General features: G+C 35.9%; 2 protein-coding genes across 3 annotated transcripts; both read right to left on the bottom strand.

The window, feature by feature from the left end:
• Positions 1–2,875: 2,875 nt before the first annotated feature.
• Positions 2,876–15,592, bottom strand: LOC125219363 (E3 ubiquitin-protein ligase listerin). Of its 2 annotated transcripts, none has more exons than XM_048121326.1 (16): positions 15,428–15,592; positions 15,191–15,305; positions 15,047–15,109; positions 14,633–14,710; positions 14,436–14,527; positions 13,711–13,813; positions 12,955–13,107; positions 11,135–11,781; positions 10,532–11,009; positions 9,332–9,798; positions 7,625–8,345; positions 5,952–6,642; positions 4,718–5,724; positions 4,150–4,608; positions 3,751–3,981; positions 2,876–3,562 (listed from the first exon to the last, which is right to left on the bottom strand). In XM_048121326.1, exons 1-16 carry the CDS (start codon positions 15,481–15,483, stop codon positions 3,335–3,337), a joined length of 5,589 nt encoding a protein of 1,862 aa, XP_047977283.1. In that variant the 5' UTR covers positions 15,484–15,592; the 3' UTR covers positions 2,876–3,334. The 2 variants fall into 2 exon arrangements, with proteins under 2 accessions (XP_047977283.1, XP_047977284.1); XM_048121327.1 differs by having other exon boundaries at positions 15,197–15,305.
• A 6,598-nt stretch (positions 15,593–22,190) lies between these two features.
• LOC125221106 (alanine--glyoxylate aminotransferase 2 homolog 3, mitochondrial-like) lies at positions 22,191–24,491 on the bottom strand. The gene is made up of 8 exons (XM_048123233.1): positions 24,282–24,491; positions 23,972–24,202; positions 23,536–23,706; positions 23,313–23,456; positions 23,068–23,247; positions 22,651–22,990; positions 22,481–22,567; positions 22,191–22,403 (listed from the first exon to the last, which is right to left on the bottom strand). The coding sequence occupies exons 1-8, from the start codon at positions 24,489–24,491 to the stop codon at positions 22,360–22,362; spliced, it is 1,407 nt and encodes a 468-aa protein (XP_047979190.1). The 3' UTR covers positions 22,191–22,359.
• Positions 24,492–25,718: the final 1,227 nt, after the last annotated feature.

Here is a 25,718-nt window from a genome sequence, read left to right as displayed (position 1 = left end):
ATAACAAACTGGCTGGAACGGTGGGATGATGACTCTCCGGTGGACTGCTGGACTTTAGGTGACCATAGATGTGGCGAGGAACGAGAAGATTGTGGACAATGCTGAAGGAACTGATCTTCGAGAGAACTCTAACTAAGTGTGGTAGTTGGGCTTTCAAACTCGGAACTCTTCTTTCTCTCTTCAAGTGGCTTCTTTTATAGGGAGGCTTACCTTTGCTTTTAGTGTAGACTTCCTTCGTGAATTAACTTTTCTGCCCTTGTTTATGATCATCCCAGCTATCCTTCTTCTCCATCTCGAGCCTTTTCTCTGGCATGCATCCTGGTCAGTATTGGACCCTTCTAGCGCTCTTTTCACCTGCGTTGTCCGAACCGTCTCCTACTGACTTGGACCCCTTTATCCTGCACACTTAAGCAACTGTTTTGCAGATAATACATGCAAACCACGACATACTGACCAGTAACCAAGGCTTAGAATACAACTTATCAATGTGCGCACATTTAATTCCGTATTTTGTGTTTAATTTCGTAAATTTAGTTGTTTTTAAATTTTGATTATTGTGGCTAGCTATTGCTTGTACATTTGCTTGTCCTGATGATGTGACATGAGTAATTTTAGTGCTGATGATGTGACATGAGTAATTTTAGTGCTGATGATGTGGCAGGAGGAGTTTGTGGCTAGTCTATGGTTGGCTTAAAGCCATTGTGGATGCTCTAAGTGGCATGGAATTTTAGGAAGTGTTGTTAGGTGGAATAAAGTAGAGTAGAAAAAGGTAATTGAATATTTTAATGAGGAGAGGGGAGAGAGGAAATTATTTCCAAAATTGGAAAGTGGTCATGTTGATTGGGACAAACAAGAAAGGAAAGGTGGTCATCTTGAATGGGACGAAGGGAGTATTACTTTATTCTCTCTTTCTTACTTTATTCTTTCTTACTTTTTCCTTTCTCATACTTTAATTTTTCCACTTAACTCATTAAATATCATTTTCTTAAATCTTGTGCCAAAAAGAAACTCTTCACTTATTGTGAGACGGATGGAGCGCATTAGTTCTATTGAGTGCTATACCACACGAATGTTTGTTAGTTTCCAAGATAAGAAAATATTCGGATAAACATTGTAACCTTTCACGATAGATAATAAAAGTGTACAGTTTAACTTCCGCAAGTAACCAATTGGATCACCTACTGCATGACCTATTCCACAACCACTCTACAATGCCTTACACCTCAACTAATTTTTTTTTCAAATGAATGAATAAGCTATAAACAAAATTGTTTCTTCTCATAAATGAATAAAAGTGAATGAAGAGTTTTTCATGTACTCGAAACATGTTTTTTTAGTATGCTAACACTCTTAATAATATAATCAATTGAGAACAAATTGAAACTTCATGAATTAATTTTATTTCAAATATTATCAAATTGACCAAAATTTGATCAAGATTCGTAATTCGGATAACTATTTGTCCTCATTAACATATGTTGCATCTTGCCAACGATACCTAGCTCCTAAGGCAAAGCTGAAACATCGGAAGACTCTCCTTAATAAGAGATCTTGGGCCAAATCTCGTTTGCATGTGGTACATATTCCTATATTATAATGCTATAATAATCTCGCTGATATGCGATATCAAATTCAATTATAGTGTATCGCATTCTAGATTAAATATACTCCATTCGTCTTACTGTAAACGAGTTACTTTCCTTTTCAGAATGTTCGTTCCACCATAAGTGAACAATTTCCATTTTAAGCAAAAAATTCATTTCTTTTACTTTATTTTCCCACCTATTTTATTCTTTTCATTTCTCTACTTTTCCCTCTCTTATATTTTATTCTCTCCACTTTAATTCTTTAAATATCAATTTCTTAAATCTTATGTCAAAAGAAGTGGCTCGCTTATGGCGAGACGAAGGGAGTACTAAATTTAGTTGTACTAGTAGTGTTGTTATAAATATTGGTATCCGTAGCAGTATATAGTGCAATTATAACTTATATCTTAGTTCAATACAAAAGAGATGATTTATTGAGCATTAGGAGTTTATTAGGTGGACGAAATGCATTAGGTCATCCATACTCATGGTCTCTGTCACAATTCATACCTCTCGCCATACCTCTACTGCAATAATTTCAACTTTATTTTTCATTTTCTAAAATTGAAATACTCCCTTCGTCACATAATAGGAGTCACATTTAGAGTGAGCATAAGTTTTAAAAAATATAAAAAATAGTAAATTGGAAAAACTAGTGGAATATGAGACCCACTTTTTCATATTAATTTTATAATAAAATGTGAGTGAAGTGAATTAGTAGAATGTGGTCTCTACTTACTATTTATGGTAAAAATGAAATGTGACACTTATTGTGAGATGGGTCGAAATGGCAAAGTGTTACTCTTATTGTGAGACGGAGGAAGTACGTATAATTATTATTATTATTATAACAATAAATAAATAACTAAAAGAACGGCCAAAACCTTCCTATTTTTCTTGTCACTCTACAACTCACCTCCCTTGAAACCAGCCCCTCACTTACCCCATAGCGGTGAGGCGCTGCACCACCAGCTATACCTGAGGCACTCGTCAGTCGTCACCCCACCCGGTGAACCCCGTTCCTCCTTCCGATGCTCTAGAAACAAGCACCCTCCTTTCCTTCCCTTACCCATGCCCTTAAGGTGTGGATTTACACATCCCTCTTAGATAAGGTTTTTGCGAATCCTAACGCATAAAAGAGGCTACAGATGGTAGAACAATGTCCATTCATGTAGGCGTTTTATACTCACCAGCGTTATAACTAATGAACCTACGCCTTTGCTAGCATACTTTTCACTTTGCACGTATTTAATTTCCAATTGTCTTGGACTAAAAGTTTGCCAGAGAAGTGAAAATCGTGAAGATTTAAATATTCGATTTCAAAATTCTGCCTCAAAACTCTAATACAAATACGTTACAATTTACAAGTTGGGAAAAGTAAATATCCATGTAAAATTTCCAAAATTTAGCATGCACCTATTGTCACATCTAATTACTTCGTCTCTTCAAATACAAAATGGGTAGATTCCTCGTAATTTACCAAGGTGGGTGGTTTCAGATATGCCTTGTCAGTTCTATTAAGATACTGAATCTTGATGGATTCAAATCATTGTTTCTAGGCACAACAAAAGGAGCCCAGGGATCAGAAACATAAAGAGCACGTGGGTGATCCCGTGATCACCACAACTCGTCTTTCAGAAGCACGGTTCTGTACTTGAGTGTTGCAGTGCGAAAGGGCTCTAATTGGAATATATGATGCAGCTGAGATTGAAATCATTTCAGCCATAAACATATAATAGTTTACAGCATCAGAAAGGAGACTGGCACAATGGACATGTTGATTTGTGAGAAGTCGAGAACCACTTGTAAAGACAAGCCGAATGGAATTTATGCTTGCAGGTCTTGCATGCAAGACGTGGCAAACTATGGCTGACGGTATGGATGACACTGTAACAAATAGGGCACTCCTCAACTCCTTCGAATTCCTTGTCAAAATTGTTTTTCCATATCCTTATTGCCTCAGCTAAGGCCCCATTCTGCACATTCCACCACATTATCAGCATGTGATGTTCAAGTTCGACGTTTTAAAAGTCAAGTGTTATCAATAAGCATCAATGGAATGATGTATATACTACATAATAAGTTGATACTGTTGAGGATTTAATAAAAAAGTAAGGGGAAGCTGTGAAGAAGGTACAAAGTAAACTGAATCTACCGGAAATACCTGATTGCGGATAAATGCCATCAAAGACATTAACCATTTTCTTCGCTTGACCTCACTAATGCCAAGGCTTCTGGTACAATCTACATCAACAGGTCTCAGGGGATATGATGGAGGAAGGTGAATCACTAGATCCATCCCTGTTTCATCCTTTGTATAGGTGGCCACAACCTCATTAGCTGACTTGCTCACGACAATGGAGAAATTCTCATCCGCAAAACTAGCTTTCTTAATCTGAAAAAAATAAACAAGACGCTCCAGTCAAACAAAAATGCTAACGCAACTCACAAGAACAATACTGCTGGAGTAAAAGACAGAAAGCCAAAAAAATTGTTCTTTCTTGGCCTATATAATAGCCACAATCATGTGAAAAAAAATAAGTCTAGGCCAAGCAACACAAACCTGAGATAATTCATTTGAGATCAATGTTGGGCTACACCATGCTTTTGTGAAAGATTCAATGGCAGATAATGCTGAGCGGTCACGTATATCACTAAACCACCCTCGGACGTATGCTGGAAGATTATGAAGCATCAAACCGAATATTGCACCGGCGAGTGAAGCCATTTTTGCAGGTTCAATGGGCCAAAGCAACTCTAGAGAAAACAAAACCGAACTTGATGTGACAGCACGTCTTGCAGCATTAGCTGCTTCAGAGACTTCTGCAGGAAGCTCTATATCTTTTCTCTTTGAACTGGTGCCCATGTATGGGTCCAAGGGAATGTGCTGGAAAAGACAGTCCAGTATTGCTGGGTTCGTAGAATTTTGCACATATTGGATCATTCTCTCCCTTTCAGGTGATGATGATGGCAAGGATACTATATGTGATAGCAGTAAAGACCAAGCAACTAATACATTTACCTGAGAATTCAACATAAAGCCAATGATCGTTAAGAATAACAGTATAGGATAACACAAAAGTAAGAAAGCATGCAATCAAATGCTATTGCCTGAACAAGATATTACTCACCCGTTCATGTGCCACCAAATCCATTTCATGAACTTCATGAGGTAATTTTTCTAGTTTGTGAGAAATTTCTTCCCTTAAATGAGCATTTTCTGATGGTGTATCCAGAGAATCCTCATTATTGGTTGTACCATCATCCCTACAGTATGTAATAGCCGATTGAACCACAGGCTCAGTCGATAGAAGAATAAAAGCCGCATATTGCAGAGGTGGGAAAGGTTTGTATGAAAACACTAAAGCATACAAAGAGCTTATAGCTCCTTCACTCATCCCCCAAACCTCTAATGATTTAACAGCCTTGTCTCTTGCATGTGGACTAGACTGAACAGAACATGAAGCAACCAACTCCCAGAACCTACGATGATCAAGTCTAGACAATGCAATAATAGAGGAAGCCTCAGGACAACGTGCATTCACTATTGCCTCTGTCACAGCAGTGCAGAAAAACAAACGCAGAACACCTTCGAATATACGATCAGTGATGAATTCCCATTTATCATCCCCTAAAGGATTTACATTTCCATCCTGTAACTTGTCCCATGGTTTGATGAGGGAACAAAGCAAAGAAAACCCAACAAGTGCATTTCTTGCAAGTTCTATGGCAAAAGAATCAATACTTACTACATTTATTTTAATCTTATCTAATGAAGCATTGGAATCATTAGGTCCATCTGTTAAAGTTTGATTGATATTTTCAACAATTTCTTCTATCATGACTACTGCTGCTTCGATCCAAAATCTTAGCTGATGCATAACAAATTTCCAGTCATCTTCGTCAAAATCTTCCCAGCAATAAGCAACTGAAATAACAACCAACTCCGACATCAGCTTCTGCACTAAAGGTAGCTTATTTATAACAGCCGAGGCCCCCTGCCTCTGCTTCAGAAACAGATCATACAACGTGGTTCTCTCCACGTGGGAGACATACCTCCCTGGTTTTACCCCACCTATCAACTCTGTTATTTTTACAGGGAAACAAGAAATAACCAAATGAAGCCAGTCCTCCATATCTGCAGAAATGATAGCAATCGGTGCAATTAGTTATTAATGAAAATGATTGGTGAAACAAATATAGCTATTCGGCCCTTGTTAAACAAACAGCTCATAGAACTTGGAAAAAGTCCCAAGCCTTGAAATATAATAGATCAACTGCATTTGTTAAAGAATCTGATTCCTTTTAATTCAAAACTTACAATTATTCATACTGTAAATGATGTATCAAAAAATTCCGGATTACCTTCTCCAGTATGCCATGTATTCAGTGCGGGGAACGATATGGTTTTCTTGATCCAGTCAATTGTTGCACTATGGAATTCACTTAGTCTATACAGATCATGCTGATTGTTCATAGAATCTCCATATCCAATGACCAAAGGGACAATAAGTATGTTGACAACAGATGGTAAAACCTCCAAGCAATTTGAATTCACAGCATCACCGATGTAGAGTTTCTCCAGTAATAATTTGAAGAGTGATGCAGCCTTGTCATTTCCCCAAACATCTTCTTGGAACAATGTAGAGAGTAAAGATGCTAGCGCTCTCAAAAAGGGTTCCTCAACAGCCTCTAACTCATCAGCTGAAGCATGCCATAAGAGATTTAACCCATTTCCAGCTCCATGGACAAGGGCACCATCAAGCAGAATTCTCAAAATTGAATCTGATAAACCATGATCTCTACTCTTCACGTAGCTGATTAAAGAAGGTAAAAAGGAACTGAAAATACTGCCGCCTAGCCATTTCCATGTGCACAAAATTTCAGCGGCAAGCCAAGGCCGATAATAATGTGATTGACTGATTGCCAAGTTATCCACAGAACACTCAGCAGAAGAAGCTGATGCTTCAAATACAGAACCAGCTATTATTCTATCAAATCCAAGTTTAGATATTAGTTTGTCAACCAGAGCAACAAATTTGGAATTTTTGGGTCCCTACAAAACAAATTGCTGTTGTTAACTTCCATTGCCTATATTTAAGAGACTAAAGTTCAAAATTGGTCATGTACATTTGCTCAATTAACCTTTTTGGTCCTACACATTAAGACACACTTAGTGTGTAAAACCAAAAAGTGATTTTTTTTTAAGGGGAACGTTATATTTTGAATTTATTTACGGGTTGGGGGTCTATATACTATTTCCTAAATAAATTACTCAAGCAAACAACTAAATAGAAAACTTTTACTAACACACTGTTACAGCAAGCCGAGAATTCCTGTCATCTAGTTGATAAATAAACTAACCAAAATTGGGAGCAAGTTTAAGGGGGTATAGACTTTATGAAGTCGAAATCTATGAAGAAATAAGAAAACCAAAGCAAAATAATACTCCCTCTGTCCCCCATTTGTGTCCCAGTTTTCCATTTTGGTCCGTCCCATATTAAATTTTACCACTTTTGGTAGTGGACCATACATTCCACTAACTCATTCTCACTCACATTTTATTATAAAAGGACCCACATTCCACTAACTTTTTCAACTAACCTTCTATTACATTTCTTAAAACCCGTGCGGGGTCAAAGTGGAATGCATATTGGGGGACGGAAGAAGTATTGTTCAACTTCAGCTCAGGTGATGGAAAATACAAACTTTGCTATTATAGTAATTCGGACATGACATTTGAAAGTTTGAAACTTCCAATCACGTAATTCTGCCTGGAATGCCTACTACCTCTTGTACATGGATATAAAATTTGCTGAATGAAACATTTCTTCAGAAATATCAACCAAGGACATTCAGGCTAGAGCACTATAGTAATATTAATTAGAAGCTCCAATAGTTTGCAAGGTCTCTTATATCTTGTAATACAGAGATAGTAAGTTAAAATAAAATGTTTAGTCTGGCCTAACTAGATAAGGGACATCAGTAAGTGCAATTTGATAAAACGAACAAGAATAACAGAGCACAAAACAACTCACTTGAGTAGGAACATTGTCAGTTCTCAATCTGGCTCCAGTCTTATCTGGTACGACCCATAATGGCCACAACTCATTCTTACTCAATAACTGGTCCAACAACTGTTGTTCCTCAACTTGGTCTTGACAGAAAAGTTCAAAAATATCAAGTGCCCAATGGCAGCAGGAAGAAATAAAATTCTCTGAAGAATATATACTATCCATAAACATAGTGCATTTTATTGCCTGTGCCAAAGCAGTTGCCAAAACCTTCCGGCTATTTACAGCAAACACTTTCAATAACTGTCCGCATGCTTTGCACCGGAAGTCATGGACGGCCTCATAAAATGACAACCTGGTCCCAGTCTTTCCTGAATGCTCTTCATCAAACTTGTGCTCAGAAACATTAACCCAGTTAAATTCCCAGTCTATTATGAAAACAGCAGCCAATATGTCTTGAAGAAGCTCGCTTTCAGCCTCAACTGTACTGAGAGAAAAAGAACTACCACGGAGAATATCCAGGGCAAAATGAGTTTTCTCCAAAACAGTATCAGAAGATCCCATACTCCGGTGTGAAAGACTTCTCCCGTTAAACAAAAAGGAACCTAGATCTTTAACCCAAGAAAATGTAGAATCCATCACAAAAGTCATTAGCCACTTTCTGACTTCCATGAATATCAGAACTGATGTGTTCCATGAGACAAAGGAAATATTATCATCCTTTGATCCTCCACCGAGGACAGCGCTGTATAGAAAAATTGGAATGTATGGATTAACAAATCAATGTTCTACTACTCAAAGATAAGGAAAAAGATAGACCCGCTATCTCACATCCCACCAACGAACAGGCCTGTTCAGAGTCAACAATTCTACGAAGTACATAAACAATGGCAACTTCTAAAATTTTCAAAACACAATAAGAAAAAACAAATTAATTGAACAATTCATTATATTGTTCTGTAGAAAGAAAGTTACTGGTCAGCAGTCACTGCAATTATAAGGAAGAATATGGTTTCCACAAAACTAATATGCTACTAACGATAGTGCAACAGTCACAGGAAAAGAGTCACAAATTTACAAGATCCTCACAGTAATAGATTGTAAATATTTTACTAGAGTTTACTAGAGTAATTTTTTTCTGGGATAGGACATGAGTAAATATTTTAGATTAATTTTTACGAGGTATAAATTATCCCAATATAATAGAAAACACCATAACAAGAAATCCAACTCTGTCTGCAGCTACATCTGAAATAAAGAAGTGCCTTGAATTCTTTATGATTTAAAAGCAAACCCACCAAGCAATGCTAAATTTACCTACAAAAGAATCATTAGAGGATCATTGATATTCTTAAGCAACTAGAATGTGAAAATAATTGGTTGATATTCTCACACCCAAAAGATGCTGAAGCTTTAAATTCTTAAAGCTTTCCAAATTTGTATGATCAGTAATTGTTTAATCATTTAAATTAAAGGTTCTATATGCATGAACCTGCTTTCAACCTATAAACAGCTTTCAGCCAATGCACTATAGCTGATATATGAATCGCCATTTTGCAGTTGTCAATAGAAATAGTAAATGAAGAATGTATCCACATCTCAGTCTACTCAAGTAAAAGAATTATCAACATCTTAAAATGCAGGTAGTGGAGCAAGAGACCAAACACCATTTCTTAATGCAATTCCAAGCAATGTAAAGGATGAAATATTTTTTGAGAGAGATCAGCCTACCACAAAAATTGAGCATCAGAATTTCCAAACGGGGGATAGGCTTGTGCAACATGAACAGCAACCAAATCCAGAAGTTCATGATGCCAGTTTTCTTGACACAATGCAGAGTGTCGAACAGTCATCCTAGTTCTCTCCCTTATCTTCTCCATTAAAATAGCCAAGACAGATATGCAGTTTCTATCCACAGCCGCAGGATCAAAACCAACCTTTTCTCTGTCCACTATATATGAAATAATTGCATCCCACTGCTCTGAGAAGCACTCATCATCAACTAAGGCAAGCAAGAGATCCAATCTAGCAGCAGTAGATGGACTAAATATTTTTAAGCACCAAGGAACAATTATCTCATTGAATGATTTCAGAAACTGTTCCTCTCCCAATTCACTACATGTAAGCTCTTGAGTTATCTTGCGAGGTCCAAATACAGATACAGAAACCAAAATTATCTGAACTGCGTCCAGTGAGTCCTGATTTAAAGCAAATATATACAATGATGTTATGAATGACTAGAAAATTCGTTAGGAGACATAAACAGAGCTTTGTTTTTGAATGGGTACATAACATGATATATTAAATTAACTGTAACAAAATATCGGTATGAACTAGCACATCATTTCCATAAAAGACAGCACAAATCTCTAATTGTCAAGCCAATGAGCCAGAAACCAAATATAGCTGCTCAAAATAACGAACATAAAGCTAGTCCTCATTTTGTGGAAAATGTATAGGCCAAGTAATACAGTGCAACATCACCTGACAGATACAGTTAAGAATTTAGGGGTACAATCAGTGGCCTAGCGCTATCCCACAAGCACGGGTCTCAATGTTTTTAGTTTCTTATCTTATTTCAAGTTATAAACTATTCAGCAATCCAGAGCCACTCATGCCTCTACCAGTAAGGAAGCCTTTCCATTTAATTGAACTTTTATCAAATCTCGTAGAAGGTGGTTTCTATGATTCTATCTGAAGCTTCCCTTTCTTGGCCATTTAGCACTCGCCACATTTTTGACACCCTGGCATGACTTTCATCACTCAAGAACTTATCATATGGATTATTAAAAAAACCTACAGTCTGCCTATTCTTTCCCAAAGGTCAAATTTAAGTTGGATTCGGAGCCTGTCAGGATAAACTACTGTAAAATATGAAAATCCATGCCATATAACTAAACATAGAGAGTAATGTATCCTTCTTTAACTTACGAGTGTCCCAATTAATGGGAAAGACTTTGCCAAAGTGGGTCCGACTAAGTCCAGCAAAGGCCATGTCTCTCCTTTCTGCACCCCATCAAGTAGTAAAATAAATTTGACTATCTTCTGCATTTTTTGAGAAGAATACTCTGTTTTCTGAAACATATCCAAACAACCCGCTTGAAATTTTGAAGAAAAAATCAAGAGCAGATCGTGTTTTATGCTGTGAATCCCAGAAATGATCTTAATGATGCATTTCCCAAGACTTTCCTCACGATCCCTCGAATACTTACTTTTCACTACTTCTCTTGACTCCTTATAAATAGGCTGGATGCTACTATTTGAATGGCCCAGAGAGTATGATGAAAAGGGTACATCCTGGTCTTTTGAGCTGGCTGACGATAAATAGTCATGCCAGAATAGGCCTAGCAGAATCTCATCTACAAGCTTACACTGTAGATGGTAAATGCCATCTTCCCCATCAACATATCTGATACCACATAGGAAGAATTAGCTGTTACCTCTTAAAAAGATAAAAAGGAAAAGAAACTACCAAAACCACAATGAATTTTATGGATAGTTATGTAGAGTAGATAACTGCTGTATATTCCATACCTGGAAGCATTTGGCAAGCTCCAAATAAAACATTCTTCTGCTGCAAGAAAAAATGCAAGCTGATCTGCTTGTGATGAATAAGACAGGCTTCTTCCTTCCCAGAGGCTTCTAAAAAACTCAATAAGAAATTTCTCCCCATTGATTGCTTCTGAAGGTACTATTTCCAAAAACAGAACCAGAGATGGATATGATACTTGCTGAGATCCAAAACAGCCATTCTTAAGAAAATTTAATAATCGGTTTACTATGGTTTTTTGAACATTCACAGAGGCCCAACTGTTTGGAAAGCTTTTTGTGAAAAGAAACAAAGTTTCCCACATTGATGAATGGCAAGCTGGGTTCTTTTCCTGGAAACAACCAAGTATGGTTCCCGCAAGAACTTTCATATCTCCTTCACCGATTGCATGAGGAATGTTTTTCAAACAACTTCTAATAACTGAATATGCAGCTGACCTAATAACTGGGCTTTGAGACTTTAGAAAATCTAGAAAATAATTATGATTTGAGAACAACTTTTCTGCAGAAGTAAGAGCTACACTCCGGGCTTTCACTCCATACTTCGATTCACCAGTTACATATTCTGAACCAGACCGAGCGAAGAAAATATCGTAAAGAGCTGCTACTGCGAGTAATGATGAAGAAAGCACCTGCGATTCAATATAATATAAGAGACCTTGGAAGACAAAAACATAACAAGAGTCAACAATATGACAAGAACACCAAATTCACAGAAGACTATCAAATTCAGTGTTGAAGCATCAAGAATATAAGAAACATAGATTTTTTTCTCAAAAGAGTTCTTTAAGACCATTATGAAATGATTGTTACATGTAAAGAAAACAAACAGCGGTGATTTGGTTCCCCTATCTGGTGGTAGATTGATTTTATGGTCAGGCAAATATATGCACTTGTGAACCTACTTAGCACCAGTTAACCACTCAGCTGAATTCGCAGGAGGAACGAGAGGAGGACATGATAGATTATCACAATTGATAGTATATATCGAGTTTATCTTTGCATATTCTGCCTCCAGATCATGTGCCAGTTTCAGATGACAGTTACAATGGATGCAGAGTTCAAGTCAAAAGATGATAAATGAAAAGCTGAGATAATTGCTACTTGGAGTGCTTAAATTCCTGAATTGCATAACACAGACTCAAATGCAGACAACACAAAGAGAAACAGCAGCTTCTGTTTTCATGTGAATGTCAGACAGTTTATTTCCTATAGCATTCTTTTGTCAAAAAAGTAAAAATGTTACTTCTTTTTCCTTGTTAGGGCATAAATTCACAGATATCTAGAGTAATGCAGAAGTTCCTTGATGTGGATAGAGTGGAAAGGAATAAGCGGAAATAGTCTCCTCAAACAGATTGCATCATATAAAATTTATGAATTTTCACTCAAAAAAGTATATATGAATCATAACATTCAAAAAACAAATCGAAGGCATTTCATCTGGCTAATGTTTGGAAAGTAATACAACGTTCACCAGGTGTGAAAACCAAGTTTATATATAGTAGAGCAACAACATACTACCTCCGTCCTTGAAAAATAGAAACTTTTGAAACAGAACGGGTTTTAATGTTCAATTGGTAAAGTAAGAGAGAAGAATTGATAAAGTAAGAGAGAGGGTAATAAAAATGGGTAAAGTAAGAGAGATGAAGAGAAAAGGTAGTGAAAGTAGTGTTAGTGGATTGTGGGGTCCATTTCCTAAAATAGAAAGTTTTTAAAGTTTCTATTTTTAAGGATCGGAGGTAGTACAATTTAGTGATTTTAGTCATTCATTTTTATGAGCACCATACGTTCATACCCATCATTACCTGTTGATGCATTTCTTCAAGTTCATCAGATGCAGTGGCTTTATCAGACAAACTCTGTGGAGTGAGCTTCAGATTTTCTTCTATGTATGTAAATATTTCAGTTGAATAGAACATCAAGGCATCAATTCGTTTCTCCTGAGCCGGAAATGCAGTCTGGTAATTCAAAATCAGAAAGTTAACAAAAACTTCATTCAATTGAGATAAAGCAAAGTTTAGAACTACATCCAATGGAGAACAGCATATGGAAGTTAAAACACTGAAAATTCTATAGGTAATATCAATATATCATAGGACCAGGTGAGATAGGACTTTGCAAGATGCTGACAAAGGGAGGGACTGGGTTTTGCAATAAAAATCAACGGTACTAAAGTTATTCTTTGGAAATGCGAATTTAAATGGAAATTTAAGCACTTACTGTTAATACAACTTCAATTATCAGTATCCTGAATTATGAAGATGATTTAAAATTTAGTTTTAAATAAAAACATTAGTTGGTTTAGATAGCTCTGGTTCCATGTATAAGCTTCTAGTTGTTTCGATCACAAAATTTTGGGGAATTGAATATAACCATACTCTATTAAACTACCACCAAATTTTGGAGAATAGATTTAAAATTTATGACATATGAACCTGCAGAAAACATTTCTAATTCATTTATGTGGTTAACTAGATCACACTTCCAATGCTTATCAACTTTAAAAAGAAGACAAAAACAAGAGTATATAGGTCAACAACATGCTCCAACCATATATACACCTGAAATGACCGCTTTGCGGCTTGGGAAACTTCATATATTGAATCAAACTGCGAAAACCACCATGGTCCTATCAAAGGCTTTAGGTGTGGAGCCAAGTCTCTTCTGGAAATGGAAAAAGGAAAAGATGAACATAGTAGATGCACCACAAATAAAGTTAAAAAATAAATATTAAACTGCATGCAAATTGATAACCGGAGTTACTCTTATTCTGTCATCCATGGTCTGATCAAATCCAAGTTTTTGCCCAAATTGGAAGTGTATATTTTCATCATATTTTTCTCACTCTAAAATGTTTTTGTAGTCTTAAAACATAATAAAATGTCCAGTTAAATAGAAAAACAAATCGTGTACCGAAACCATGCTTCTTAGCTGCTGAATAAATATACCAGTTTGAAGTATGATAAGGAGGAAGTGAGGTGAGTCTGAACATTTTTTTTATTTATAATCTTCTAATTTACAATAAAAGTATAGCATTGAATTCAAAATAATTATTCTGAATGAGTTTTCGTATGAAGTTACATGATCTGGTTGGATTATCAATGACTTGGCTGATAGGAATTGCAACATTTCTAGATTGTAACTGACTAGATCTACAAAGCAGCATCTCTATATAGGCATATGCATAAAAATATATAGCAACTTCAAATTTTGTTAAATTCTTAAATTACAAACATCTATACATCATCAAATTATATCAGTCAAATAAAATGAATCAAGCACAAACCCCACAACAGTAACAAGATTAGCCATGGTATCATGTGTTGCTCGTCGAACTTCTCTGTTGTAGTCGAGTAACAGCTTCTTGTACTCAAATGCCTGTGGAAGAGAAAACGAGCATTAATGCGTGAGAATTTTAGCAGCATAGTCTTTGAAAGTCCAGGTTTACAAATCAACGAGTAAATTTATCGACATGAGCTTTACCCACTGAGGAATGATCACTACTAATTCCTTTGCAGATTTCTCTTCCATAAGTTGAGAAAGCGATGTCAAAGCTTTAAGCTGTGTAACAATCAAAAGTAAGCAATCCAGAACAATATCATATGTTCTACACAATTGAAAAAACATTAACAATTCAATATTCAGATCAGAATATTCAATGATTCACAACAAGGTTACCTATCCAACATTAACTTAATATACACAAACTAAGACCTATATAGCAGTAACTATATTTCATCCAACAAAGTAATTTCTCTTTATCACTAGCTATGAATTTATCTTAACAAACTATCAAGATTCCATCATCAACGCAACAAACAACAATCAACAAAGCATCAAGGCACACAAAATCCAAAAAAATAACAAGCTCAAGTCGCAAGAGGCGTTACAATTTACCTTGGTGATGGGATCTTTCCGCGAAAGCCGCTTCAAATGCAGCGCCAGGTCACCGTCAATATCCTGCTCAATCCACAAACAACGTAATACTTAATAATTAAGCTCAAAGTTGTCATCGAAAATAGAAACAGAATAAAAACTGACCGTTACCGGAACAGCATCTGGCGTCGATGCGAGTGATGAGTCCACACGTGAACTCCCAACGTAGCCTCCGAACCCTACCACGGTGGCGCCCGACGGCAACAGTGAAGCAGCCATGCTGCAAAAATTTTGAATTTTTAATCTCCGAACCAGTTAATTATCCTTTTTTGAGGGGATTCCCATCGAAATACCTCTCAAAAAAATCATAAATTATTTATTCTATAAATTTGGGGGAGGAACCTGCTGCTGGAGGGGCGAGATTTGGTTCTTGCAGCATCTCCCTTGGCTTTTCCCATTTTCTGCAACTCGAATTGAATCAGATCAAAAGCACTGAGCTAATTTAAATACTGTGTAAGTTCAATTTGAACTGAGAAATAAGCTGCTTGGGGTTTTGGGTTTGATGGAAGGATGGAGACGAAGGGATTTTCGATTGAGGACTGACCAATTTTATACCTAATCTGAATGACAATATTGCCCTTATTTTCCATGGTCGCGCCACCCGACTTATTTCTTCTAGGCTTCTTTTATCGTTGCCAATATTTGAGTTACACTTAACTAACTTAGCAAAATTTAATTGGATAGGATTACAAAATAATTTGATAAATTTTTAGTTAAATTAGGTTACACTTAATTAGCTTTCAAATCGAATAATATACTGATCTTATTCGTACGATATTGCTCGAATAATATTGAATCTGGTTAAAAGTAGACTGTAGAGTTTTTCGTATACAAGCAAGATTCTATTCGCACGAAACTTTCTCAAAACATGCTTTTCAGTATACCAAACCTAACATTCTCCCACTTATACTCAAAACATGCTTTCGTGTATACCTTTGCCAAAAACTCTCCCAATTATACACAAAGCAGGTCTTGGAGCTAGATATATCGAACCACCATTCATTTCACATCATGTTTGAAACATGTTGCCACAAATGCATTTTCTGTGAAAATTTTGTTTGGTTGTTCTCTTATCATATATTTTCCACCATAATTTCTTGTTGCGTACTTGATCTTTAATTAATTTCATTTCTCTATGTGATTGTTTAACTTTATTAGCTCGTGTGTCTCTTGAGTTAGCCTTCACTAGAGTAATCATAACCAAATGTAATACTCATAGGCATATTCAAACTTACGATTAAAGCTATTAGGAAGATACTCCTAAGATAAACACATATTCAGAGGATGACTTACTCGATCACTGGTTAGTCATAAAACTAAGTCAGTGTAACTCCAAAGACATTACATGAATGACTGGTAAACTTGAATATAGCAATTAGTCACCCTTGTGTGGGTTGTTGGCACCCTATATGGGTTATCGTCACCCCTATTTTTATGAAATGCTTGGAAAAATGAATTTTTAAATTTACCGGGTTTTACGGTACCGGAATTGTGACGTCTCCTACCCGAACGGTCGACGATCGGGAAATGGGTGTTACAGATTATGTATAGATTGATAAAGATATGGGGTATTAAATTCCACAACCCACTTGCCAAATCAAAGATGTATATATATACCTTGACCTTTCACTTTCATCTCCCATCACTTTTAAAAAAATTCACCCGCACACACAACCGAAGTAAAATCTTTCTTAAAATCGAGAAAGAGTGTAGTTTTACAAGACCAAGGCCCCACAACCCAATCGTTTCTCCCTCACACAAAGGTAACCTCCAAGTAGTCCTGCTTATTCGGCCGTTCCAGTTCTAACCGAACCGGTTAATCGGATTCAATTTTTCATAAATCCTAGAACTGGAACCGGCCGATTAAGAACCAGTCGGTTCCCACTACAAAAAAAATACAGATTAGTGACGGAAATTAGTGACGCAGTGGAATTTCAGGGATTAGTGACGGATAAGCGGTTGAAAAATGTCAGTCACTAACTCGTGACAGAATATTCCGTCAGAATCTACCATGGTTGCCGCCTTTGATTTCCGTCACTATAACTTTAGTGCGGAAATCCGTCACTAATTGTTTTTTACTGACAAGCTTATTATTGATGGAGCTGTCAGTACTTAATCTGTCACTAAATCTGTTAATTGCCTAAATATTGTTGATTAGTGACGGAAAAATTTCGTCACTAAATCGTGAGTTTTTTTGTAGTGTCCGAACCGGAACCGATGTTTAATTTTAATCTGAATATATTTATAATATTAAATAATTCAATACTAATAAAATAATAATCCAATATTTGGATATATAACAAATAATACCTAAAAATTTAAATAGATACACAAAAAATACAAACCAATAATACAATAATATTCATATATGGATAAGAGTTATGCCAAGTGTAGTAGTTTATGTTGGCAATTTTTTTATAAAAAAATGACTTCTAAAATTTAGCATTTTTTAAAAAGGAGTTTATTCCATCTTCTTTTTTTTCTAAATAAATATTCAATGGAATTTTCAATACTAATTGATCTTGTTATGACTTTTTGGTTTAATACGGAACAATTAATAAATCTACATAAACAGGTTAAAATTGTATATTAAATGAATTGTTACATAAATTTAGTATAAAGTTAAATTTCTATCATATGAAATGATATTGTATTTGTATAATTCTTTTGAAAATTAAAAACAACTTTATGATGTTATACTCATAGTAGTTAGTTCTAAAAAATGAATTGGAAAAATAATTGTAGATTCAAATCATCACGGTTTAAATATTTTAAATACTTCAGAAAATAGAGTTCGTTAACACTATTTAAATCTTAAAATCAAACAATGTTTCAAATTATTTTATTTCAGTTCAATATTAAGTTAATTAAGTTAGATTTATTAGTATATTAAATTATAAAAATAAAATTGAATTGTAATTCGGTTTCCGGTTAGAATCGGAACCGGTTTTATATAAAAAGTTGGAACCGGTACCAGAACTGAAACTGATTTTCCGATTCTCAGTTCCTCAATTAACCGACCGATTCCAGTTAACCAAGAACCGGGGAACCGTTTAAGCACCCCTACCTCCAAGTCTCTTTTCATATTCTTCATCACATACATGCATTCACACTTGAAACATAGAGCTGCTGTAAATACACTAGGCAACACCAAGGTCACATGTAGGGATGTCAGGGCCGCAACCCATAGGTTGGTCTGAATAGCCCGCTAAATTTGCAGGGTTAGGGCTGGAAATTTCCATCCCGATAAAATTATAACCCGATTAGCCTGCACCCAATTAACCCGCAACCCGTCAGGACCAGACCCGGAAACCCGATGGGTTGGTCTGAAAACCCGATAAAATTTCTATTATTCTATTTTTTTACTCCTAATTCGACACTTCATTGATTAATTTTATAATATAGATAACTTAAAAAATAACTTTCAATTTTATATTAAATATACAAATTATATATTTAATTTTTATTAATATAATAATTGATAATTAAAATAAAAACTTCAAATTCACTAAAAAAATATTTAAATTAAAATTTCACGAAATATCTCAAATATTAGTATTTTTTCATATTTATGATTGAGTTTGAACATATATCTCAAATTTTATCATAAATAGATATTTTACATTTTATGAATATAGCTAATTTTCATCATTATTTATTGGATTGATCAAACGTTAATCTTATCGGTAGTCACCCGATTAACCCGACGGACTAACCCGAAACCCAAGCTTTTAAGGTTGGGGTTGAACTTTTATAACTCGAAAGAAACCACAACCCGATTAGCCCGCACCCGATTGATCCGCAACCCAATTAGGACCGACCCAATTGATATCCCATGTTTCATCACCAATAGCATAACAAATACTGTACTCCCAATACTAATGAAGTAGAAAGAACTTAAATCCTACAACAACTAATAGTATAAGGTAGTTAATGAAACTTATCTAAGAGGATGAATCTTCTAGACTTCCGGCAGCGAGCTTCGACACCCCGTCGCCAAAGGTGACAGCCCCACACCCCCAATCCATCACTAAAATCAAAATCTTTACGAATCTGCATAGTGGAACACCAAAACTCTAAAAAATAAGGATTTTAAATCTTAGGAAAATATAATAAAAAGGGAAGAAAATAGGACTAACCTCACCGGGCTGGAGGCAGCATCCGCCTGTGCATGCATAGTGGCGACAGCGACATACCCAAAAGAGAGAAAGGTAGATCTGGAGAGGGAGAGGTGGCGGCGGCTGGGGCAGCGCATGGCGACGGTGGCCGCCGGTGGTGCAAAGATCTGCATATTCAATTTATTTTGAAAAAACTCTTCACTTCCACTTTCTTATTTAATTTTATTATTAAAAAACATTTTCATTTCAATATATTTCCTCTGATTATTATTAAAATAGATAAAATCTTTTCACTTTTTCAATTTTATTAAAAAAATTCATAATAACACTATTGTCACTTCAAAACTCTTTGAATTAGAATTTTATTAAAAATTCACCTTTTAACTTTATACACAATCGTCCTGATGATGTATGAACCAAATATCACATAAACTTGCATACCAAACGTATTTTTTAACATAAATCGGTTACGTCTAAAACGAAAAAAAAAAGAAGCATTTTTCTAATATAGAGATAGTAATATTGTTCATATTGTACGACAATGCGTTTTATAAAAAGGCCAATAGTCAATTTACACACATATAATGCATGCGTCTCATGTTTGATTATAGCCCTTTGGCTTTCTATATTTCGTAATTATCACTATTTTAACATAATAATAATCAAAAGTTATTATATAAATTTAAATTTAATTAATTCTTGTTAATTTTCACAAAACAACTAACATGTGAGAATTAAGCACTACTACAGTAAATACTAGCTAAAATGAGTGCTATTATTTAATCATTTAATGTATTTATTCGTTATATAAAATAATTAAGTAGGCTAAATGATACTCCCTCCATTCTGCTATAGTGAAGGTGTTTCTTTTTGCCATAAGATTTAAAAAAAATTGTAGTAAAGTAATAAGCAATAAAGTAGAAAATAAAAAAGATAGAGAGATAAAAATAGAATAAAGTAAGAGAGAGTAAAATAAGTGATAAAAATGTGAAGTATTAACTTCTATTAGAAAAGAAAAATAACTCTACTACTATGAAATGTACTATAATCGCAAAATTATTTTTAGCTTTATTTTAGTTAAGAAGACAGGCGCCAACGACTTCAATATTTTAGACTGTCGATTCAATATTTTAATAATAATTATAAAAAAAAGGTAAATGATTATAGGTACTATTCCTTTCGTCTCATATTAGACGGTATAGTTGGAAAGTGACACGAGATTTTCAGAGATGTTTTATGTGTTAGGTAGAGAAAGAAAATAATACTCCCTCTGTCCCACATTTATAGTCACATTTAGTTATGGTACGAGTTTTAATGAATTGGTGGAGTGTGTAATTAATAAAGTGAGAGGTGAAGTGTGTAATAAATGAAATGAGATGATGGAGTGAGATGATAGAGTGTGTAATAAATGAAGTGAGATGATGGAGTGTGTAATAAATTAAGTGAGTTGGTTGAAGGTGGGTCGAGTCCCTTTTTGACTTTTTGGTTTTTTATTTTGGTTTTGATTGATTTTAATGTAGATAATGACATTTGAGTGTAATTTTAGTGAATAATGGGGTAAAATTTTATGTCCAAATATGGAAAGTTCTAAATGTGACTCTAAATGTGGGACGAACTTTTATGGCAAAATGTGACTATAAATCTGGGACGGAGGGAGTATATATTTACATTAATGTGAGGAAAAACATTTTTCAAAAAAGGAAATGTGACATCTTTTGTGGGACAAACTAAAAACAAAATGTGCAACATCTATTATGGGAGGGAGGTGTTTTTATTTCTTAATAAGGGTATTTCACAATTGATGTGCATATGGTCTTAAGTATATGTAGTTGAGGGGTGAGTGCGTTATATTAGAGGTGCCAACGGTTCAGGAACCGGTCGTTACGGTTCGGAACCGCCGGTTTCGATTTTGGAAATTGTTGAACCGAAACCGAACAGCGAGGGTGTTTTGCGGTTACGGATCCAGTTCCAAAACTGTCGGTTTCGGTTCCGAACCGACAGTTTTCCGGTGGTTTTTTATGGGTTTTCACGGTTCCGAACCGCCGTTTTTTTTTGCGGTTTCGGCTTGATTTCACGGTTTTTCGGCGGTTTTTTGTAGTTCCGGTTTGAAACCGCCCGGGACCGGCGGTCCCGGCATGATTTCGGTTCAAAAATTTTTGAACCTGAACTGAACCACGGTTCAAAAATCGACGGTTTCGGTTCAGATAAATTTTTACGGTTTCGGTTCGGAACTGTAAATGGCGGTTACGATTTCGGTTTTAACTGCCGGTTCGATAAACCTTGGGCAGGTCTACGTTATATTGTCGACTCACCTTTAAATTACTAATTAAAATTAAATAATAGCCTTGATTATTAAATCAATGTATAGCATCATTCATCAATTAAGGATATTAGTGTTAATTGACCAAAAGTTAGTTATAATTAACTTTTAAAAAATATGCTATAACTTTAAAAATAATTATAACCATCACAATTTAGATTATTATTTTACATAACATATATTAAAAGTAATTTTATAAAGATTCCAACGAAATCTCACTTTCATATATTCCGATGTCAAAATTTTTAAAAAATCTTGAATTTTTGTATATTTAATGCATAATAATTTAGAATTATAAATGTTCTTAAAAAATACAATATGTCGTATAATTGATATAAATAAGTACTCCCTCCGTCCCGGAGTATTAGACTCACTTCTTTTGGGCACATGATTTAATGAATTGATATTTAAATAGTTAAAATGAAGAGAGTAAAGTATGAGAGAGGGTAAAAGTAGGGGAGAGAAGAGAGAAAAAAGTAGGTGGAGAATAAAATAGGATATATGCTTTTTGCTAAAAAAGGAAATGAGTCTAATATGTTGGGACATCCCAAAAAGGAAAGTTGGTCTAATACCTTGGGACGGAGGGAGTAGTACTTATGGAATAAGGTAAGAATTCACTTGACTACTGACACTGAGTATTTTCTCAAAGTTTAGAAACAATCGCAAGAGAAATAAAAGAGACCGAAATGTAAACAAATAAAAATTACTTAGTACTCTACTAAATTAAGTTATCAAAAATTACTAGTACTCTACTAAATTAAGTTGGCACGGTAAACGATATTCCATTTTTGTAGACCCTTCCATTCATTCTGGGAAGATACTTCACTGATCCAACTCTACACCTTCGACAATGAATAGTCCATCGCATTCACAAGGAAATCTGCATCAACATAATAAATCAGCATCAACACATAATAAGGTTGCAACGAAATTAATCAACGCGATATGGACACGAACCAGCATCCTCCTCGGTGAAGCAGAGGGGCGGTGTGATCCTGAACACATTGCCGAAGAACCCCCCTTTCCCGATCACCACTCCCAAATCTGTCAACACAGCATTTACACATTAGGATTTTTGAGTACAAGCATGATCATTAAAATAGAATTCAAGTAGAAAAGAAAATCACCTTTCATTAGTTCCAGTATATAAACAATCTCATCCTTGGCAGGGGTTTTCAGCTGCCGGTCCGTTACAAGCTCTATTCCAAGCATCAACCCTCTTCCCCTGACATCACCGATGATCTCGTATTTGTCCTTCAAGGAAATGAGGCGATCCTTGAGGTACGATCCGACAGTGAGAGCATTCTGCTGAAGCTGTTCCTTCTCTATCACTTTAAGCACTGCAAGACCGGCAGCGCTGCACACGGGATTACCACCAAACGTGTTGAAATAGTTCCGATGAGTCAAGACCTTTGCAATCTCGGGCGTGGTGACCACTGCACCGAGTGGCATTCCATTCCCAATGCCCTGAGATGATAGATACACACGCAATATAAAATGTTGTTGTGAAATGAAGACATAACTTGGAGAAAATGAGAAAGTACCTTGGCCAAGGTTACTATATCAGGCACAACCCCATGGGCCTCAAAGCCCCAAAAATGGCTCCCCGTACGAGCAAAGCCCGATTGGACCTCATCAGCTATGCAAAGGCCACCCGCCTTTCTTATGGTGTCGTAGACAGCAGGAAGATATCCCGGAGCCAACTCCATAACCCCACCAACTCCCTGTAGAGATTGCAATCCATTAATACTTGTACACCACAAGACAAAAAAAAAAGCAAGATGTGTACCTGGATGGCTTCAGCAATGAAGGCACCAACACGGCCAGACGTTCCGTAAGTAACTATATCATCCACATCTCTTGCATACTTCAATCCGTCCGACCCAAAGACGCCTCTATACTGGTCTGGATTCAGTGCATGATGCACTCCAGTCTGTCAAAAATAGAAGCATAAATGGAACAAGCTTTCAATGATTTGAAAAATTAAGAGATTTTGTTCAATATCAAAATACCTGCACAACATTAAATTTGTAGCTTCCTTGAGCAGTGGCAGCCATTGTGCCGGCAGCATTACCATGATAGCCGTTCCTAATCGAAACCACATCGTGGCAGCCACTGTACAATCGCGCCATCATCAAGGCCAGCTCATTCGCCTCTGTCCCCGAATTCGTGAAGAAAATGACCTAAATCAGAACAACAATTATTACTACTAGCGGTTGAATTTTTTTTAAGTAACCATAATTAGAAAGCAAAAGAAAGTCACTAAGGTGATAAATTATCTTAATCTTTTGCTTTTAGAGGACATTTCTAATTTTAGTTGGAGCAGCAACAATAAGGACATTTTATTAATAGTGTTGTTGATATAATTAAACACATAAATCCGTTATGTTTGTTGTAGTGAAAGGCCAAAAAATATAAGTACATATTTTGGCAATGTTATGTACAAACCTTGAGATCGCCGGGAAACTTGGAAGCGAGCGCCTCAGCAAAATCGGCGATAGCAGGATTAAGATAGAGGACGGTGGGATGCTGGAGACGCTTCATCTGATCAACGACGGCGTCCACCACCTCTGGGTGGCTGTGGCCACATCCCACGGTGGCGATCCCGCCGAACGCGTCCAGATATCTCCGCCCCTTATCGTCGAACAGATACTGCTTCTTCCCATCGACCAAACACAACTTCACAAAACATAAAAACAAATCACATTCGCATTCAAAGAGAATACTAATAATAAAGTATTCACGTTGCGAATGTTACAGGCGTTTTGAAGGAATGAAAGATGGAGGGGTTGAGGAACTGGCGGCGCTTGGCGAGGATCTCATCGGCGGAGGGGCCTGTGTACGGTGGGGGGACGTAGTCGAAGGCGGGAATTTTCGGGAGAGGAGGTTCGCTGGTGTGAGAGAGTGTGGATTTGGATTTGGAGGCGGCGGCGGCGCGGGAGAATGCGTGTCTACGCATCATCATCATCTTCAGTTCACAACCTCTCTCTCACACAAAAAATATGGGAAAGAAAAGTTGATTGCTGAAGATGGAGATACAATGCTTTGGAAGGGTATATATATAGAGAGAGGAGTGTGTAATTATGAAGATAATCTTGTCTCTTATTTTCTTACAATTTTTAACTTTTCCATTTTTTGGGAAAGATCATGTTTTCTATTTCACTACAGTCTATTGTAAAGACTAATGTTGACTTATTTTCTACAATTTTCTAACTTTTCTATTTTTCGGGAAAGATCATGTTTTCAATCACTAAAATCTATTGCCATTTGTATTTTATTTTGTGCGAATAGGAATTCGTATAATTTGCTGTCACATTTCATATTATAAATTTACATTTTGGCAACTAATAAAGGTCTCCATTTTGACAAGCAGATTCAGAACAACTACAATTATTTGCGTAGTTTTCCATTTTTGCATAAAAGAATGGGAGTGGGAGTGGGGAGCGAGGATATAATTGCATGGAGGAAAAAGATTCAGTTTTCCAAATTTATTATTTACCGTGTTATTGTTTCTAAGTAAAGTATAATTAAGGATGAATGTCATAATTATAACTGCACAATTTGTCATGAATTGTGCATTATATCTTAGGAAAATAGCTTTAAAAATCATTAACTTTATTTAAATTTGGTATTTCCCACAAACTTTAATAGTGGTGAGGAATACCATGAAATTTGGTTAACCGAGAACCGAACCATATCTTTTCGATTCTCGGTTAACCAAGAACTGAAATAATAAGGTCAAGGTTCGGTTCCGGTTAGTGGGTTTAGGGTTTAGGCGGTTCTCGGTTCTAACCAAGAACGATGGGTTAGAACCGAAGAACCGGTAAAATTAAGGATTAATTTTAATTTTCCATATATTCGTTTTAATTTCATAAAATTATAAAAACTAAAAAGTAAAATTCCTACCTTTCATTCAAACTGCCAATATATGTACTAGTTCAATAATTTTGTTTGATCAATTGTATTTAAAATCTATATATGTGACTGCGTGAATGGATCATAGAACTATCAATCCAACTTATGATTTAAATCCTTTTACCCAAGGATTGATGGCTTGTTTGACTAGCCCTAAGGAGCTGGTGTATTCTCAAATATCGATTTGATATCTAGCACAAACAGAAGTTCCGACCAAGACGATGTGCCGAAGACTCTGTCCGCACTAGATATGGCCATTACGAGGTCATTGTAATGCCTT

The sequence above is a fragment of the Salvia hispanica genome, chromosome 4, assembly GCF_023119035.1.
Source record: "Salvia hispanica cultivar TCC Black 2014 chromosome 4, UniMelb_Shisp_WGS_1.0, whole genome shotgun sequence".
NCBI classification, from domain to species: domain Eukaryota; kingdom Viridiplantae; phylum Streptophyta; class Magnoliopsida; order Lamiales; family Lamiaceae; genus Salvia; species Salvia hispanica.
The sequence above is the reverse complement of the archived record's forward strand: the minus strand, read 5'-3'. Positions and strand labels throughout refer to the sequence as shown.